Raw genomic sequence first — 17,312 nt, 5'->3', positions numbered from 1 at the left:
GTTCTGAAGAGTTTCTACGCTTTCTGACTGATAAAATGAGATTCTAAATGCCATTTCACTTTGCATTGTTAACACTTTTGGCCCAGCAGCTGCCTTCTGAATTAATATGCAAATTTAAAGTCAATCATGTTGAAGCTCATAATGTAGGGCCTAATGTGACATTTGTTGAAGAGACTAAACTTAAAAGTCCATACTGATAGACTGGCCACGTGGTATTCATAGCTGATTACTTAGTCAGTTGTCCCCTTGCAGTCTTAAGTTGGAATGTGCTGTGACCTCTAGCGTTGAGAGAAGTTGGTTAGACTTTTTGCCTTGCATGAAAATGCTTTATGACAAATGATTGCTTACTCAGTTTTGTTGCATAAAATACAGGAGGCAAAGCTCACGGACCAGCTCCCTCTGATCATTGTCTGTGATCGATTTGACTTTGTTCATGACCTGGTACTCTACTTATATCGCAATAACCTGCAGAAGTATATAGAGATCTATGTACAGAAGGTAAGGAGAATCCAGTTTTAAACTCTTGGTCTTTCCTTCCTTAGAAAGAACTTAACCTTTCAGCTGACTAAAGCAGAATCTGCAACATCTCAGTTGTAGGTTCATCTTGATGCTTCAGAGCATCAAGTACAGAGGCTCTTCACTGAGCTTTGTCTGCTGCAAACAAACCTAAGAGGAATAGTCTTTCCTGGAATTTATATTATATGTGTGTATATATATATACATACATATATATATATATATAACCCATATACAGATGGGTTAGTGCCTTAAAGTGCTCTGGTTTAAAGTATAGCCTATTTTTAAATAGCTAACTAAAAACTTACTTCCCCCAATAGGGAGAACTAGGGGAAGGTTAAGAATGGTGCTGATTAGTTTTGGTGGCTTATTCTAGGTGAATCCCAGCCGTATACCAGCTGTGGTTGGAGGGCTTCTTGATGTGGATTGTTCTGAAGATGTCATTAAGAACTTGATCATGGTGGTTAGAGGCCAGTTTTCAACAGATGAGCTGGTGGCTGAAGTGGAAAAAAGAAACCGGTAACAAAAAATCCATATGCTAGACCCTAGTGTAAAGATTTTGTGAACATGGTATACATCCATATTGAACTGGCTGCCGTTGTGTTGAATGATACAATACTGTTTGTGTGTGTGTGGTTTTTTTTTTTTTTTAATTTTTATAGTAAAGCAGGATGTAACTCCTGTATGCGGCTTAGGTTTTTCTAGCAAGTCTTCTGATTACTTAGGCTTTATAGGAATGCCTGGCAACACTGCATGGTGAATAATGTGGCTTTTGAACTCTGAGTTCTTGTACAGCCCATCCATGGGATGTGACTGTTCTGACTTGATAGTAAATCTGGATAAAGCTGTCTTTGCAGTCTCATTGTAGGTATGCAGCAGCTTCTGTAATTAGTTTGTAGTTAACTGAAATGAGCAAATAACGTCAAGAGCTGCCTAATAGAATGGGAGTTGAAAGGCAAGATGACAAAACTTAGTGGTATCTGCTACCTTCCCCATCTTTAAACTGCAGATTTGGCCTCCACTCTTTTAAGACCTATTAAAAATTAGCGTCTAGTTCTCCATCTGCTTTTGAGTCCAGCCAGCAGTCCTTCTTGAAGGGAAGTCTGGGGACTAATGGGTAGCTGTCAAGTGTGCCTCTGTCTGACTTGTAAAACTAAAACGTTTTGCTTCTTCAAAGGCTTAAGTTGCTGTTGCCGTGGCTTGAATCAAGAATTCACGAAGGCTGTGAAGAACCTGCCACTCATAATGCCTTGGCCAAAATCTACATTGACAGTAATAATAATCCAGAGCGGTTCCTTCGTGAGAATCCTTACTATGACAGCCGTGTAGTAGGCAAATATTGTGAAAAGAGAGACCCTCATCTGGCCTGCGTTGCTTATGAGAGGGGGCAGTGTGATCTGGAACTCATAAAGGTTAGCAAAACTACATTCATAAACGTGTTAAAGTTCTAGCTACCTGAAGCGGAAGCCTAACCGGCTATTTGTCTAACACTTGCAGAATCCTGTCTTGTAGTCTCACTTGGGAATTGAAGTAGGCAGGATTGGCCTACGTGGAGAAAGTAACTTATATGCTAACCAGAGGAACTCTTATGCTATGTCAGAACTAAAATTATATAGCTCTACAGCTTTAAGGTACCATTCATGTCTTTCATCCACTAACTCTGCTCAAAGTTAGATCAAGTGTACTAGGCCCAACTGATTAATGTGCTAACTTGTTAAACCTTTGTTAACTTAAGCTTTTTGACAAGCCTTCACTTGGTCAGAGCAGAAGGGACAGGTCATCATCTACTCTGACCCTACAAGAGCAGAAGAAGCTTCCCTGAAACTTCTGATTGAAAAAAGGAGAGATGAAATCTTCCTGCGTTGTAGCTGACCCTTAGAGTTGCTCTAATACTTGATTAGAAATGAGGAAAATAGATGTTGACAGTCAAACTGCAAACACTTGTTCAGATAGCATTCCTCTCCTATCTTAAGCTTGTTGACTCCTAGAACCTCCCTCAGAAGTTCAAGGGCAAGTCAAATTTGCAGGGTTCTCCAAACATATCCTAGTCTCAAACTGAACACCAGAATTCAGTGTCAAATTGCGGTGTCTGTGGCTGCTGTGAAAGAAAACATTCCGCCTCCTACCTGCACTTTTGTACTAATATATGCGAAGAAAGTCAGCTGTGCAGGGGTAAGAGGGGAAGCTTGTTTTTTTTGTCCTGTTCAAAGGCAGTAAATGCTGTTTTCTGGCAATGCCTTCCATGTGGGTGTTAGAATATGGCATAACGTGGACTTGCCACTAAAAGTGGATGACTTCCCAGACTGGAGAAACTATTTTTGAAGCAGTAACTCCTCTGTAGCTGTAAAATTAAAATCTATAGCTGGCTAAGTTCAGCCTGTTTCATATTTTGGGTTACAAAGGTGTCTCTGAGTTGTGGTTTCACTAGGAGGTTTTGCTAGGATAGGTTTTAGCATTCTGATTAAGCATAAAAGCCTGACAGTGCCAGTTTCTTCCTTGATCTGATGCCATGAAGAAGTGTTTCTGGTTATGGAGGAAAGATCTTCCTTGTGTAAAACTACTCTTAAGACACTGTTTCCCCCTAGAAAAAGGCTCAAGTCTGCAACTAGATAACTAATAGATGTGGTAATTACAAAGCAAAGTTGTGAGACTACCAGGCTACTTACTCCTAATAATCTACTTACAGCCCTGTACTTGAGATTCCAAGAGCTAATTCTGATGCTAAGAGAGCATGACCTGTTGGTAGAAAACAGAGTAGGCTTTTAGAATGCTACTCTTCTAGTTGGTAATTTGAAGTCAGTGGCACTAATAGGATCGTAACTCATAACTCTTCCTTGCTGCCCTTCTGTGGGAGATCCCACACTTAATTGGCACTCCTAAGCTTAATATTTTAACAAGGGAAATGCAGCCACCTGCTATTCTGAACACTTCTAGCACAAAGCTAATGATATCAGATACGTAACTTATTTCTAGCTTTGACCTCCAGCACCATTCCTTAAAGTTACTACTTAACACTGCCCAAGCAAGTGGCTCCCTTTCTAGTTTTAAAACTTAAGTTCTTCAGGCTTCTGCAGGTCTTCACTTCAAACAGAAGCAAATAGTTACTGTGAAGCTACTGTCACAGTACTTGTCTCGGGCAAAATCAAGAGAAGCTATAGAAATTCTGCTGGAGACGTTCTCCATGAGCCTTCCAGATCAGAGGTTGGGTAAGAACTTGTCTGTGGTATTTAGCAATGGTCAGCAACTAGTTCTAGTCAGTCTCTTAAGACTGATTTATAGTGAGCTAAACCTGTCTTGTGGTACTAGCCCTTAACATTTAATTCCAGTGTTCATAACTCTCTCCTTCAGGTCTGCAATGAGAACTCATTGTTTAAGAGTGAGGCTCGCTATCTGGTACGCAGGAAGGACCCTGAGCTCTGGGCAAACGTTCTGGAGGAAAACAACCCGTTCAGGCGGCAGCTTATTGACCAGGTACAGTGCAAAGGCTAAAGACTATATCAATATGAAGAGACCTCAGATTGACTCAAACTGTTCTGGAAAGTGAAGGACCTGTTTCCTCCTGAGGTCCCTTGAGGCCCTATCTCAACCATACAGCAAAAGTTAAGAATTTGGGTGGCAACTGACTCTGACCTTTGTGGTCATAGTTAATTGTCAGTAAGGTATTCTTGCCCTGTCCCGTGCAGGGATCCACCTCTAGTGAATATTCTCCCTAGGCAGACCAGGGCATGAGTTTAATAGCTATAGTCAGCGCAGAAGTAGCTCTTTCTTGCTGACTATGAATAATTACTTTTGAAGTTTTGGTACTTTAATATGTAGCTTGCCAGACTGGGTTGGCAACTATCGTATTTGGGGCAAGCACTTAATCCTGTCTGAATTCTAGGTTGTCCAGACAGCTTTATCAGAGACGCAGGATCCAGAGGAGGTTTCTGTTACTGTGAAGGCTTTCATGACTGCTGACCTACCTAATGAATTGATTGAGTTACTAGAAAAGATTGTTTTGGATAATTCTGTATTCAGTGAACACAGGTAAGAAAGCTATGCCCATAAGCTTAGCCTGTTCAGTATCTGTTTAGGTTGCCAAGTTACCCAAGTTATTCTTGTGCCTATTGGTTCCGTGACCTAAGCGCTCTCAAATGTAGCTGTGTACAGTCAGGTGAAAGAGCAGAATTTGAGGAGCTCTGCGCTTTTAAGAGCAGAACTGGTTCATGCTATTCTTTTGGCAGTGATACATTGACAGGAAGGAACACTGGTACTGGCAAGCAATTTCCTTATTGAAGGCAAATAGCAATATTCATCGACTTGGGTTTGAAAGGTCTCTGCCAGCAATAGCAAGCAGGTGTATGCAGCTCTTGTTGCATGTACAGTATGTCTCACTTTAGCGCATGGTAACACCTGCTTATAACATGCATCTTGTTCACCAAAGGAATCTCCAGAATCTGCTGATCCTGACCGCCATTAAGGCTGACCGCACTCGTGTAATGGAATACATCAATCGGCTTGATAACTACGATGCCCCAGATATTGCAAACATTGCCATCAGCAATGAACTATATGAAGAAGCCTTTGCTATATTCAGAAAATTTGATGTTAATACTTCAGCAATCCAGGTGAGGCATAGTTCCTGCATAAAGGTGTAGAACGCTAGTAATAAAGAGAATGGGAGGAAGTGTACTATTGCAGTGATTCTCTAGGAGTTAACTGGTACTTGAGAGAGACTTAAGAGAACAGTTCCTGTGCGGTATCGAATTGGGAGAAGTGGGAATGCATGCAAAGAGTAGCAAAATAGGCAAGCTTCTGAAGTCCCTATTTCGAGACTGTTTAAAGGCATCAGAAGATTCCAGTGTGCATTGATACAACTTGATGTATGTGCACTGAGCGTGGTTCAGAGTGACTACCTTAAAGAGTCATAACTGAAAGGGGCAGGAGAAGCAAACACAAGCCTGGCATTGCCTTGAGGCCAGCGTATTGACCACCTCTGTTAGGCAAGGGAGAAACTGTAGTGACAAGAGTCTCATTCTCATGGAGTCCCCTGTGCTGAAAGGACTGTTCTAAAAGCGATTAGCTGCGTATTTCTTTCATAGTAACAGCCTATGCTCTCAAAGGTAGTAGAGCTCTGTTAGAAAACAATATTATTAATTCTTGCAACTTCCATTTCAAACAGGTGCTGATTGAGCACATCGGCAATTTAGACCGTGCCTATGAATTTGCAGAGAGATGCAATGAGCCGGCAGTATGGAGCCAGTTAGCTAGAGCGCAGCTTCAGAAGGACTTGGTGAAGGAAGCCATTGACTCCTATATAAAGGCAGATGACCCATCTGCCTACATGGAAGTTGTTCAAGCAGCTAATAAAAACGGTGAGACAAAGCATCCTCAAACTCAAATTGCTTGGACCTGAGCTGGGTTTTTGAATCTACTTTGAGCAGGAGGGATTCTTGAGGCTCCTGCGTTCTCTGTGTCAGTCTAAACTGAAGTAGTCAGTCCATGGAATGGCTGAGGCAAAGTTTAATGTGATTCGTGTCAACAAACTTATTGTCTGTTGCTACCTAAGACTGACTTGTGGAGATGCTTTGGACTGCTCTGGTCTAAAATACAACTAAGGATAATTTAAAGTTTAGATTTAGCAAGCGTGTAGCAGAATTGCTTGGCAGCTGAATTATAGGGTAGTAGCAAGAAGTTGAACCTTACGTGAAGGTGACTCTGTTCTCAAGTAAGGAGTTTCTTGACTCAGATGAGGATGACTTAATAGCATGGAGGAGGAAATCTTTGAGTGAACTAGCCAAAGCTGTTTCTAAGGTGGGTGAGGAGGCCAATGCAATGGCTAAATAAAAGATCTCAAATCTCTCTTCTTTCTTCAAGATAACTGGGAGGACCTAGTCAAATTCTTACAGATGGCCAGGAAGAAGGCTAGAGAGTCTTATGTAGAGACTGAACTTATTTTTGCTTTGGCAAAAACCAATCGTCTCTCAGAACTGGAAGAGTTTATTAGTGGCCCTAATAATGCTCATATACAACAGGTATGTCTTGATCACACTTTCAGTGTATGACTAGCTTCCCAGTGCTGATTGACTCTTGATTCTTGCTGCTGCCTCTTGTTTACATTGGGTTCCTAATCCAGGTTGGTGATCGCTGTTATGAAGAAGGGATGTATGAAGCAGCAAAACTACTCTATAACAATGTATCTAACTTTGCTCGCCTGGCATCTACCTTGGTGCACCTCGGAGAGTACCAGGCAGCAGTGGACAGTGGCCGCAAAGCCAACAGCACAAGAACTTGGAAGGAGGTAACCTAAGCTCATGTTTAATGGTCGGCAGAATGTGCTCTGGTGTTGCTTTAAAGTGTATCACTTTTAAGCGTAATCAAACTCCTTTGCTCTCTAAGTAACGTGGGAATTAAGAACCGTTATTCAGAACTGTCTGCACTGATCTCTGATAGTAGCTTGCTAACTGTTTCTGGCTGTAGAACATGTTTCTTTTATAGGCTGTCTTCTTGCCTAAGACTATAAAGCTTAACTTCAGAATAGTATAAAACAAATAGCAGAGGTTTTAGTTCTAGAACAAGCATTATGGTAATACCTATTTAGAACTGTATATAAGCCTTGACTTTGGTAAGGTTTTGCTAATCAGCTTCCTTTCCTTTAATATAAGGAGACTGAACATTGCAGTATTCTCCCGTGAACTGACTTACTTGCTAACTCTCATTACAGGTATGTTTTGCCTGTGTGGACGGAAAGGAATTCCGCTTGGCACAGATCTGTGGCTTACACATAGTAATCCATGCTGATGAACTTGAAGAGCTGATTAGTTATTATCAGGTTAGACTACTGTCAATGTCCTAGAAAACTATTAGCAGATACAAGCATGCTGTCTAAAGTTAATTGGTCATAGCTAAAACTTGATGTCCTATAGCGCTGGTTCTTGAGGACTACTGAAATGAATTGGATTCATTACTCCATCTCCACTTCTTACTAGCTGTATACAATTTCATATATATATATATTTACATATATATATATATTTATTTATTTATATTTGTTTTCCTGGTAGTAAATGGAAGGGTGATAGCTTTCACTGTCTCTTGTTTTACCATTCTATTACTTTATTGGAATCCGGAGTCTTACAAAATTAAGCTCTTAAGTTCAACAAGCTTTTCTGTTCAAATAAGTGAATACACTTTTTAGAATGCTTTAAGTGAATACACTTTTTAGAATGCTTTAAGTGCAAGTTGGTCATGAATTTGAGATTAACCCTTATTTTCCTAACATCCAGGATCGTGGCTACTTTGAAGAACTGATTGCGCTTTTGGAAGCCGCTTTGGGTCTAGAGCGTGCTCACATGGGAATGTTTACTGAACTTGCCATCTTGTACTCCAAATTCAAGCCTCAGAAAATGAGGGAACATCTAGAGCTCTTCTGGTCTAGAGTTAATATTCCAAAGGTATGCAGCAAGGTAACCTCAAGTGAAGTGAGGAAGCCGTCAGTGTATCAAGCTGACTGATTCTTTGTCTTATCAGGTGCTCAGAGCTGCAGAACAGGCTCATCTCTGGGCAGAACTTGTATTCCTCTATGACAAATATGAGGAGTATGACAATGCAATAATTACAATGATGAATCATCCCACTGATGCTTGGAAAGAAGGGCAGTTTAAAGACATAATTGCCAAGGTAAGTATCTGGTTAACTGAATCAGCTGCTGAAAGTTGTGTGATTTGTTCTTTTTTACTCTTTTAAGATCAAAGGCAAAAGTGCACAACAGAGACTGCCTTTTAGAAAAGGAGTTTACTTAAACTACTGCCAGTTTTCCTGCTGTACTTAAAAGAGAACTTCTAATTAGTTTAACACAAGAATTAAGAACTAATCTTGGACCTGTTGTTTTCTGTTGTGCAGCACACTATTGAGTGGCAGCAGCTGGTACTGAATATTTTCAGGGACTGATCATAGGTCACAAGCAGGAGGCGTAACCTCCTTAATACCTTTGAGCTGACTGCTGTCTTAGTCCAAGGCTGTAACAGCTCTTGAAAGATCTTTGCAAATGTTTCTAATTATTTCAATGGAAGAATTAGCCTGGTTTGTCCCATGTATGCAGTGGAGAATAGTGGCTTCTTGAATAGTTTAGATAAGGTTACAAAATGTGAACACGTTCCTATTGATCTTACGGGCTACAAGGCAACAACTCAGAAGACTGGTTTTAAGACTACAGCCTCTGCAGGCTTTAGGAGTTCCACAAATAGTCACGTTAACTTTAACTCTAGTGAGCTCCCTGTGCCAGAATCTCTTAACCGTGGATGGGTTAGAACTGGTTTGGACGACTACTGGTAGCAAATGACACGAGATGCAGTCTTCTCATTGAATAAGAAATTTAAATGAGAAATGTGTTACGCTTCTGGTCTTTAGAAGAAAGCTTAAGCTTTTATTTAAGAGTCAGATAAACTGTGGTGTGAGTTAAGTGATCCAGTCTAAGCATCTTAGACTTGTCTGCATTTGAAGTACTAACTAGTGTCTGACCATACAGGTGGCCAACGTGGAGTTGTACTACAAAGCCTTGCAGTTCTACTTGGACTACAAACCTTTGCTGATCAATGATCTTCTGCTTGTATTATCTCCACGACTGGATCACACCAGGACAGTCAATTTTTTCTCAAAAGTGAGTTTGAGGCGTAGTCAGTGAACAAGACATACTCTCACGCAGGTTAGGACGCTTCAGTCTCTGGCTGGAGAAAGGGGATGGCCTCTGTCAGGTGGCCCTGCCTCCAGTATAAAGCATTGAGAAGCAGCCCAATCCCAGTTTGATATGGGAAATGCTGGAAGCGTTAACGGTATCCTTGGTCAGTTATGCTATTGTACTTCTGGCCATGTAAAATAGCTTGTCTGCAGGTCTGAAGGGTACTTGACAGCAAGCACTTACTATTTTTTAATTACAAGAGTTATACCTGCTTCAGGAGTACTGAGTGTTTGAATTGCTATACTTAATCTCTTACTGGAAACATCTAAATTCCAGGTTAATCAGCTACTTCTAGTAAAGCCTTATCTGCGTTCAGTCCAGAACCACAACAACAAAGGAGTTAATGAAGCTCTAAACAACCTTCTAACAGAGGAGGAGGACTACCAGGTGAGCCCCACAAAAAAATATTGCTAGGCTTGAGGTGTGCTGCTCTTTCTCCAACAAAGAGGCCATAAGCTTGGTTGCTGTCCAGCTGGCATGGTGTAAAACCCTTCAGTAGAAGGGAACTTCTGCAATGCAGCTGTGGTGGGAGTGTAATCAGAGGATTTTAGGAGGGTGTGGGGGGCTTAGGTCACAGTGTGATAATCTGCAAACAAAGCAGTTACCACAATTATTTCTCTCAGAACAACAAGCTTCATGTAAAGGTATTTATCAAGTAAATATTCCATAGTGGGCAACGCTTACAAGCAAACTTGCTTCTGGCCCCGTTGGCTTGTTTGGAAGCCATCCTGTCTGGTTTCTAAAGGATCAGCTTTTCTCTTCTGTCAAGTGAAGTTAGTATGACCAAATAGCGTCTTGCTGTGTCAGAAATCTTCTTTTGGAGTGATGCACCAAATACGCAGGGCAAACAAGCTATACCTATAGCATCAACATCCAGTTGGCAGAACCTAAAGACTTGTGTGCCATGCTTGGATGCTACTCTGCTGTAGTTCTCACCTACTACCATCTGGAAGCATGTGTAATAAATCTTTTTTGAAACAGGGTTTGAGAGCTTCCATTGATGCCTATGACAACTTTGATAACATAACGTTGGCTCAGCGTCTGGAAAAGCATGAACTAATTGAATTTAGGCGTATTGCAGCGTACTTGTATAAGGGTAACAACCGCTGGAAGCAAAGTGTGGAGCTATGCAAAAAAGATCGTCTGTATAAGGTGAGTTAACACTGCCTTTCTCCTTGGGGTTTAAAAAAAAGGGGGGGGAGGAACTTAATAGAAGTGTCTGAGCTATGAAGCATTCTTGAAACTGAAGCTTTCTGTTTGTTTCAAATCCAAACTTCCAGTTTCCCTTAAACTTCAGGTGGAGGGCTAAGAGTAAGTGGAATCTTAGAGCAGAACAGCTTGCAATTTCAAAAGTATATCTTAAAGCCAATTTCAAAACATTATCCTATATTCAGATGAGAGATTTATCTAAAGCCATAGGTGGCATCTGGTCGATTTTTCTCAATCAGTGTGGAACAATCTCCATAGGGCTGAAGTTTTATGCCCAGTAGGGTAGAGATGAAATATGAATACAGCAGTCTTAGTCCTCAAGCATGTACTGAGCTTGCATGGGACAATTCTTCTGTGTAGAAGAGCTGGCAAATAGTCTTCTGTCCTGCCACAGACCAAACAGTTAACGTAGTGACTTCTTCTGCCCTGGATAACCCTTAATACCTAATGATGAGGTAGGTGGGATCCTAGAAGAATTGTTTATCTTCTCTGCTACAAAAATAAGCAAAATCTCACTGGGCTGCTTTACTTAACATTTTCCAACAGGCTTCCCTTAATACAAGCGTCTGGGTTGCCTCAAAACAAGAGGGCATAACTGAGTGTATATATACTATACCTCGGCTCTTGCAAGTGGTCATGTGAAAGATTAACTTCATAGTTAGCAAAATGCTGGGCTTGTCTAGCCAGCAGTGAAATGCACGTGACAGAGAGAAAGGAGCTGACAGGCAAGGCTGAAGCTTAACTGTTGTCCTTTTTTTGTAGGATGCTATGCAGTATGCTGCAGAGTCCAAAGATGCAGAGCTAGCTGAGAAGCTGCTTCAATGGTTCCTGGAGGAAGGCAAGCAAGAGTGCTTTGCAGCCTGCCTCTTCACATGTTATGACTTGCTGCATCCAGATGTAGTCCTCGAGTTGGCATGGAGGCATAACATCATGGACTTTGCAATGCCTTATTTCATCCAAGTGATGAGAGAGTATCTTACCAAAGTGAGTATTGCACAGGCTGAAAAGCTAAGACTTTCAGTCTGCTAGATGATTAGCATTGTGCAAGCCAGGTAGAGCTCTTTTCGTGTGTTTGGAACACCATTACTCCTCAGACTAAGTCTTCTGGGGAGATTTGTGGGTTTAATCACTTGAAGTTAGCTAGCTAAACTTCAAATAAATGCTTTGGGACTTGCAAGAGGAATAGCTGAACCTTAGCTTTTAATAGTGGATATAAGCAACTATATGCTCTTTAGAGCCGCTCCGTAGTTGAAGCGGAATACTTAAAAGCAAGGACTACCTGTATTACTCCTTACTTGAGGCAAGTATGAAAGTACTCTCTCTTCTCTTGTTACAGAGAATATAGCTTTTACGTAACTAATCCTATACGCTATTCCTACGTCAGCCTTAGGAATTGATTGTTGAAAATGAGGTTTCTGTGGAAAACAATTTTAGATACATAGTCTGGCTGTACAGTACTTATACCAATACCTAGTCTAAATTCTGGAAGAAGGAGAGATTCTGATCATGTGTGGTCCTGAAACACTTGTCTTGAACAGCTTAAGATTTAAAACTCTTTAGATCTTTCCCTGGCCGTTAGGTTTGCATAGGACATCACAGTAAAAACTTTCCTGAAGTCAGCGATCTAGAAGTGACTTCAGCTTGCCTGTAATCAGTTGTTAAGTATTCCCCTCTGAATTTTCTTGCAGGTTGATGGGCTGTTCTATAAGGTGACACTCTGATTTCAAACTCTCTGTGTTCATTTGTGTCCCTCGATATCATAGGATTCTGTTACAGGAATCTAGCTGTAGCTTCTGCCGGAAGAGCAGTATAATTTAGCTCTAACTCGTTTCTTGTTCACTTTCTAATGCTAAAAGGGTAACTATTCACGGACAACTTGAAAATCCAACCAGCCTCTGCTGTCCTTCATTGGAAACAGAAGCCAGTGAGAAAGACAATGACCATTTGGGCTCCTGATCGCTGTGCTACAGATACCTTGTGGCAGGGAGGACGCTGTTCATAAGTAAACAAAAGCAGTTGCCTCATAACATGAAGTGTTCTGAGGGCAAATTCATTATTATGCTGCAAATTACTTAGGCAGTCTTTCAGGCACGGTGAGTCTGTTTGAAAAGTAACAAAGCTTCTGTAGAAGACTTGCCTCTTAGTATGATGAAAGTGCTCGCACAGCTCTTAAACTCATCCTCGTCATATTCCACTGAGGATGTGAGACTTTGGTCCAAGATCGTGGTATACTGCTGGTTGGATTTACAGGTGATCACACGTACTAAATACTGGATAACATGCCAGAAGGAAAATCTGCATGGTGAAAGTGGTTTACAGCAAAACTAATTTAGTTTATGAAATTAACTACAAAACCTGGAATTAGTGAATGGGTTGTTATAAATGTGGTATGTCTAAAACTTTGTCCTGTAACTAACTTCAAAAGCACAAAAGAATAGGCTACTTATCAACAGTGTGTGCTTCTTCCAGAACTTATTCATCTTTCTCTTATGCATAAACCGTAAAGGTGTTTAAGCGCAGACTAGCCCATGTCCCAGAATGGGCCAGGCACAAAGTGTGTTAGCACTTACTTGGCAATCTTTAATACTTCACTTTAGGCAGCAAGTCAGAGATGTCTACTGTTCACTGGATAGCTGCTCATGTTTCTTCTTCGGGGGTATCTGCTCTTGGTGTGCTTGCTAATTCTCCAACAGAGGGAGTAGTAGCACTTCTGTTCCCTGTTTCTTCTTGATGCTCTAGGGGCAGTAAGGAGGAAAGTCTAATCCAGGAGAGCGGCAGTCCTAGGTCATAACTAGAACAGCGTAAGCTAGTTTAACTGTTAGCTTCCAATTGCTTTGATCTATAGTAGTATGGATAGTTTTAGTAACACAAATATTTAGTGTTATTCTGGAAAGCTGTTAGGTTAACAACTGTAAGCGAGCCAGTTAGTAGCTTGAGTGGCAGTCCGGACAAGTACTGCACTTGAAACTTACGATGATCTCTCTCAGCTACGTTTGACAGCTACTGTTTGTTCCAACTCTAAAGCAAGTGGGAGGGCAGTTTACAACATAGCAGAATGCAGACTTCTCATGGTCCCCAACCTGTCCTAACAGAGGGAACACCCGATAGCTCAGGTACTTGGTATGAAAAGCTTTCATGTGATGGTACAGTTCCTAGGCAAAGCCTTCATACATCTCCTGTTCACTTCAATGTAGGTGGATAAACTTGATGCTTCTGAAAGCCTAAGAAAAGAAGAGGAACAAGTAGCTGAACCCACTCCAATAGTATTTGGTAGGTGAAAGACTTGGTTTTAATTGATTAGCTATTGTCACTCTGGTCTCTCTTCATGGAGGTAACTTAAATGACTGCCTCCAGTCAAAGCAAGCTGGTTTCCACTAGCTAATAAGATGGTTGTGCCTGTGCTAGACGAACTGTACGAGTTGCTGAAGTGACATCTCACTCTTACAGTACTTCTACTCTTCAAAGTATTGCTCCTCTTACATGGTTCAGAATTCTAGCTCAGGAATAGCCTTTTAGTATGGTAACTGGAGAGGGGGCATCATGGTGTGCACAACCTCAGAAATCTCTTAAAGAGCATGCTAATTCCTCCTAGGGTTTCTTTCTAAGAGGAATGTGTCTGCTTTCTGCTCTTCCAAGTAGAAAAGCAGACTGGCTTTCTAGCTCATCCATTTTAAGACACATGCAGCCAAAAACATGGCTGTCCTCAAGTGCACTGCTATTTTAGAAGCCCTTCTGAAGAGACATTCTGCTAACAAGCACCTAGAAGTGGCTGGTAAGGGAAGGATGTGACTGGTTCACTGTCTAATGGAAATGTTAACCTGAATTTAACATATGCACGAGGCATGTGTATTCTTCGCAATCAGGACAAATCTTTCAGGAGCTGTGTTCAAGCTTTTTGTGTTGACTTAACTAATAGCTTGAATTGCTTTACTTGTCAGTAGTTTGCATGCTTTAAATGGTATCAGTTTGTTTGGCTTTCAATATGATTTCTTCAAAACAAGCCACGTTAATCATGCCCTCAAGCTCAGTTGGGTACTCATCATCCAAATTCTGCCTTGCTTTCTTAGTTTTCTGATGGCAAGAGCAGATGGCCTAGGTGTCCGCTCCAGGTGGTGCATGTTGAACAATAGTGTAACATGCTAGTATATGCTTGCATAGTAGCAGGTTTTAGCTGAAGCCTTATAATCCTGTCCCATAGTACTGCTAGTGTTAGGAAAGCCTGAGTTCTTAAAATAACTAACTTTTTCTCATGTTTTTTCTAGGCCAGCAGTTGATGTTGACAGCAGGCCCCAGTGCAGTACCTCCCCAGGCAAACTTCCCGTATGGATACACAGCGCCAGGATTCACCCAGCCACCTGTTTATGGTTTCAATATGTAACTAGCTCTCTGACAGACCTTCACTGTCTCTGTTCTCTTCCTTCCCATCCCTTTCTAACTTCTCCAAGAAGCATACAGTGGTTCTAAGGCACAGATGACCCTGTGTTGGCTGAACACTTGCTGCCCTGCTCAGTGAAGAGACTTCAACGGATGCCTGTTACTGTTATTTATTGATTATTGTCCGGTTACATTTCAACCTCTGAAAGGCAGCTTTTGTTAATGGCATTGTGAGACTCTTGTCTGGAGTTAAGGCACTATTTCACTAACTCATATAGCAATAACTGCTTGAGGCCAGGGGGAAGAGCATATTTTTTTTTCCTTTTGCAAAGCCCATTGAATGCAGCTGGGAAATAGCCTGGCACCAAGTTGTTAAAGCTTTAGCTGAAGCTACTGAAGTAGCAGGGATGTCAACAATTCAGTGAAGCATCTCCTTAATGATGAATTGTTGAAAACTTGTGTACATCTGACTACCCCGTTTTGTTTGCAGTCTCATGTGCAAAAGAAAATGGGCTTTCTAATATTTGTGCTCTGAATGTTTAGAGGAATATTGGGAAAGTTTCCTTTTCTGGACAATGTTGTTGGGGTTCAGGTGGAATCTGTTCTATATTTTCTGGAGTAGATCTGAGACTTAAAGAAAATAAATCTTCTCATACCAGAGAGCAAACACTTCCCAGATCCTTTTTGTTTCACAAGAGGAGAGCATGTTACTCGTTGACGTTAAATGGTACTAAAGGAAATCTCAGCTATGTGTGGCAAGTGAACATAGGAGTGTGCATGGGCTGCCAAAGTACTAGAGATGCAAGAGCACAGTGTCAGGTTTGGGGAGGAGGGGCTTGCTGCGAAAATACTGAGGCAGTAGGGAGGGCTGTAATCCTGACTTTATTTGCACCTTTAACGGATTCTGGCAATGGCTTCCAGCCGCACCATGTTCTGACCCTGTCTGGTGGGCAGAGTCAGCACCATCCGACTTATAACAAGGTGCTGTAACTCAGTTTTGCTATGCTGCAGTAGTATCAGTAGTGTGTCTACCACCCACCTCTTTCTTTGAGAATGCCAACAGGGGATGTATTATTACTTTGTGCCACTCTTCAAATACATGTATCATTAACGTTTTATGTACTTAGATAACAATGTATAATTTATGGTTATGAATCTTGTGCTAATCATGCATATTATAAAAGTCCAACTATAAATGTAAAACTGCAGTATCCACTGTGTGGTTCTAGTCTTGATATCTTGGGGGTGGGAACTGGTCAGTAGTAATGCACTACCACTCATAGCACCAGCTTTCTTAACCTGACAACTGTAGGTGCCAGGCAGGAAAGGGGGACGCTTGTCCAAAGTATCTAGCATGGACTGCGTAGTCACAGCATGTCAGCATATCAGCACAGTTAGTCATGTGCAGAAGTCATGCTGCAGGAAGGAGTCGCGTGCTTTCATGACTTCATTCACACAACTGGAAAATGCAAGCTCAGTGCTGTGCTGGGGGAGATGCTTCAGTCTTCATGGTCTTCTCCACTAAAATATGTTAATATAGGAGTAGTAGTGGTAAGCTACACCTTTCATACTGAATTCTACTTTAACGGGGCAAAACCTCTTTAAATGCCAACCAGTAGAAGTGGGTTATGAAATCAGTAAGAGCAGACTATGCCTTGCCACAGTTCTAATGAGAGTGTTGTCATGTCTGTCATATAGGGCAGTGACCAAGAGGTGCAGTATCCACTTTCCTAATACAAGCCAGGGTCCCCTTGGTGTTGCTTTAACATACTAACCTTGGTTTTGTACCCATCAGCATTCAGTGGCTCAGCTTGGAATACTGAGCAGCTAATAAGTGCAAGCAAACCAGGAATTAGCCAGATAGTACACTGCTACTTACAGTTTGCAAACAGTTCCTTGTGTGTCAACAGGAACGTAGGTGGGCAGCTGGAACTGAAGACCAGCTCTAGGATTAGCTTGTGGGATGGCTGTGAGAGTTTTCTTCCTTTCCAACAGGAAACTCACTGACTTTATAGCCACAATTACAGGCTGAGAGTAGAATACAGTAAACTGCTGGATTAAATACTAAAACATCTTATGACAGTAGAGAATTGAGCTAATCTGAGGATCCTTAATAGCTTCCATCTAGAACTCTAATTATAGGAATAGAATGGAGCTCTCAATGCAAGGCTTGCTTTAGTTACTCTCCTGGTATCGTAGGCCCTTGCTAAGCATAAGGGCTTTTGTGAATTCTGTGATCTGCTTGCATTCTAACGCATATCCAGAAACATGTTCCCCGAGCAAACTCTTGCATACCAGAGCACTTCACTATCTGATTCTCAGTTAAGTCATCATCAGGAAATAACTCCTCTTTAAGGTTAAGTGGAGGACTTGATCCAGTTTATGAAGTTGTAGTGTCCATCCAAGTTTTCAAAACTTGGTAAGATTGTCTTGCAGAAAACCTCATTTAGAACTAAGCTTCTTGCTGATTCTTACCACTGTAGTAAAATTGGGGTAC

General features: G+C 41.4%; 1 protein-coding gene across 3 annotated transcripts in view; it reads left to right on the top strand.

Annotated features, from left to right (window-relative positions):
* Positions 1–16,026, top strand: part of CLTCL1 (clathrin heavy chain like 1) — a 38,058-nt gene extending 22,032 nt beyond the window's left edge. Inside the window, exons 15-33 of one of the 3 annotated variants that reach the window (XM_068910981.1) lie at positions 373–498; positions 893–1,035; positions 1,694–1,928; positions 3,865–3,987; positions 4,397–4,542; positions 4,940–5,123; positions 5,678–5,870; positions 6,373–6,530; positions 6,632–6,796; positions 7,220–7,327; positions 7,782–7,949; positions 8,026–8,175; positions 9,023–9,154; positions 9,509–9,619; positions 10,214–10,384; positions 11,204–11,425; positions 12,130–12,150; positions 13,636–13,711; positions 14,704–16,026. In XM_068910981.1, the coding sequence (XP_068767082.1) occupies positions 373–498; positions 893–1,035; positions 1,694–1,928; positions 3,865–3,987; positions 4,397–4,542; positions 4,940–5,123; positions 5,678–5,870; positions 6,373–6,530; positions 6,632–6,796; positions 7,220–7,327; positions 7,782–7,949; positions 8,026–8,175; positions 9,023–9,154; positions 9,509–9,619; positions 10,214–10,384; positions 11,204–11,425; positions 12,130–12,150; positions 13,636–13,711; positions 14,704–14,819 (2,748 nt within the window). In that variant the 3' untranslated portion in view covers positions 14,820–16,026. Of the gene's footprint in view, positions 1–372; positions 499–892; positions 1,036–1,693; positions 1,929–3,864; positions 3,988–4,396; positions 4,543–4,939; positions 5,124–5,677; positions 5,871–6,372; positions 6,531–6,631; positions 6,797–7,219; positions 7,328–7,781; positions 7,950–8,025; positions 8,176–9,022; positions 9,155–9,508; positions 9,620–10,213; positions 10,385–11,203; positions 11,426–12,129; positions 12,151–13,428; positions 13,712–14,703 lie in introns of those variants that run through there. The other 2 variants (XM_068910983.1, XM_068910984.1) reach the window with 2 other exon arrangements.
* Positions 16,027–17,312: the final 1,286 nt, after the last annotated feature.

The sequence above is a fragment of the Struthio camelus genome, chromosome 17 (genome assembly GCF_040807025.1).
Source record: "Struthio camelus isolate bStrCam1 chromosome 17, bStrCam1.hap1, whole genome shotgun sequence".
In the NCBI taxonomy this organism is placed as follows: Eukaryota; Metazoa; Chordata; class Aves; order Struthioniformes; family Struthionidae; genus Struthio; species Struthio camelus.
Note: the sequence above shows the minus strand (reverse complement) of the source record. Positions and strands in the feature narration are given on the sequence as shown.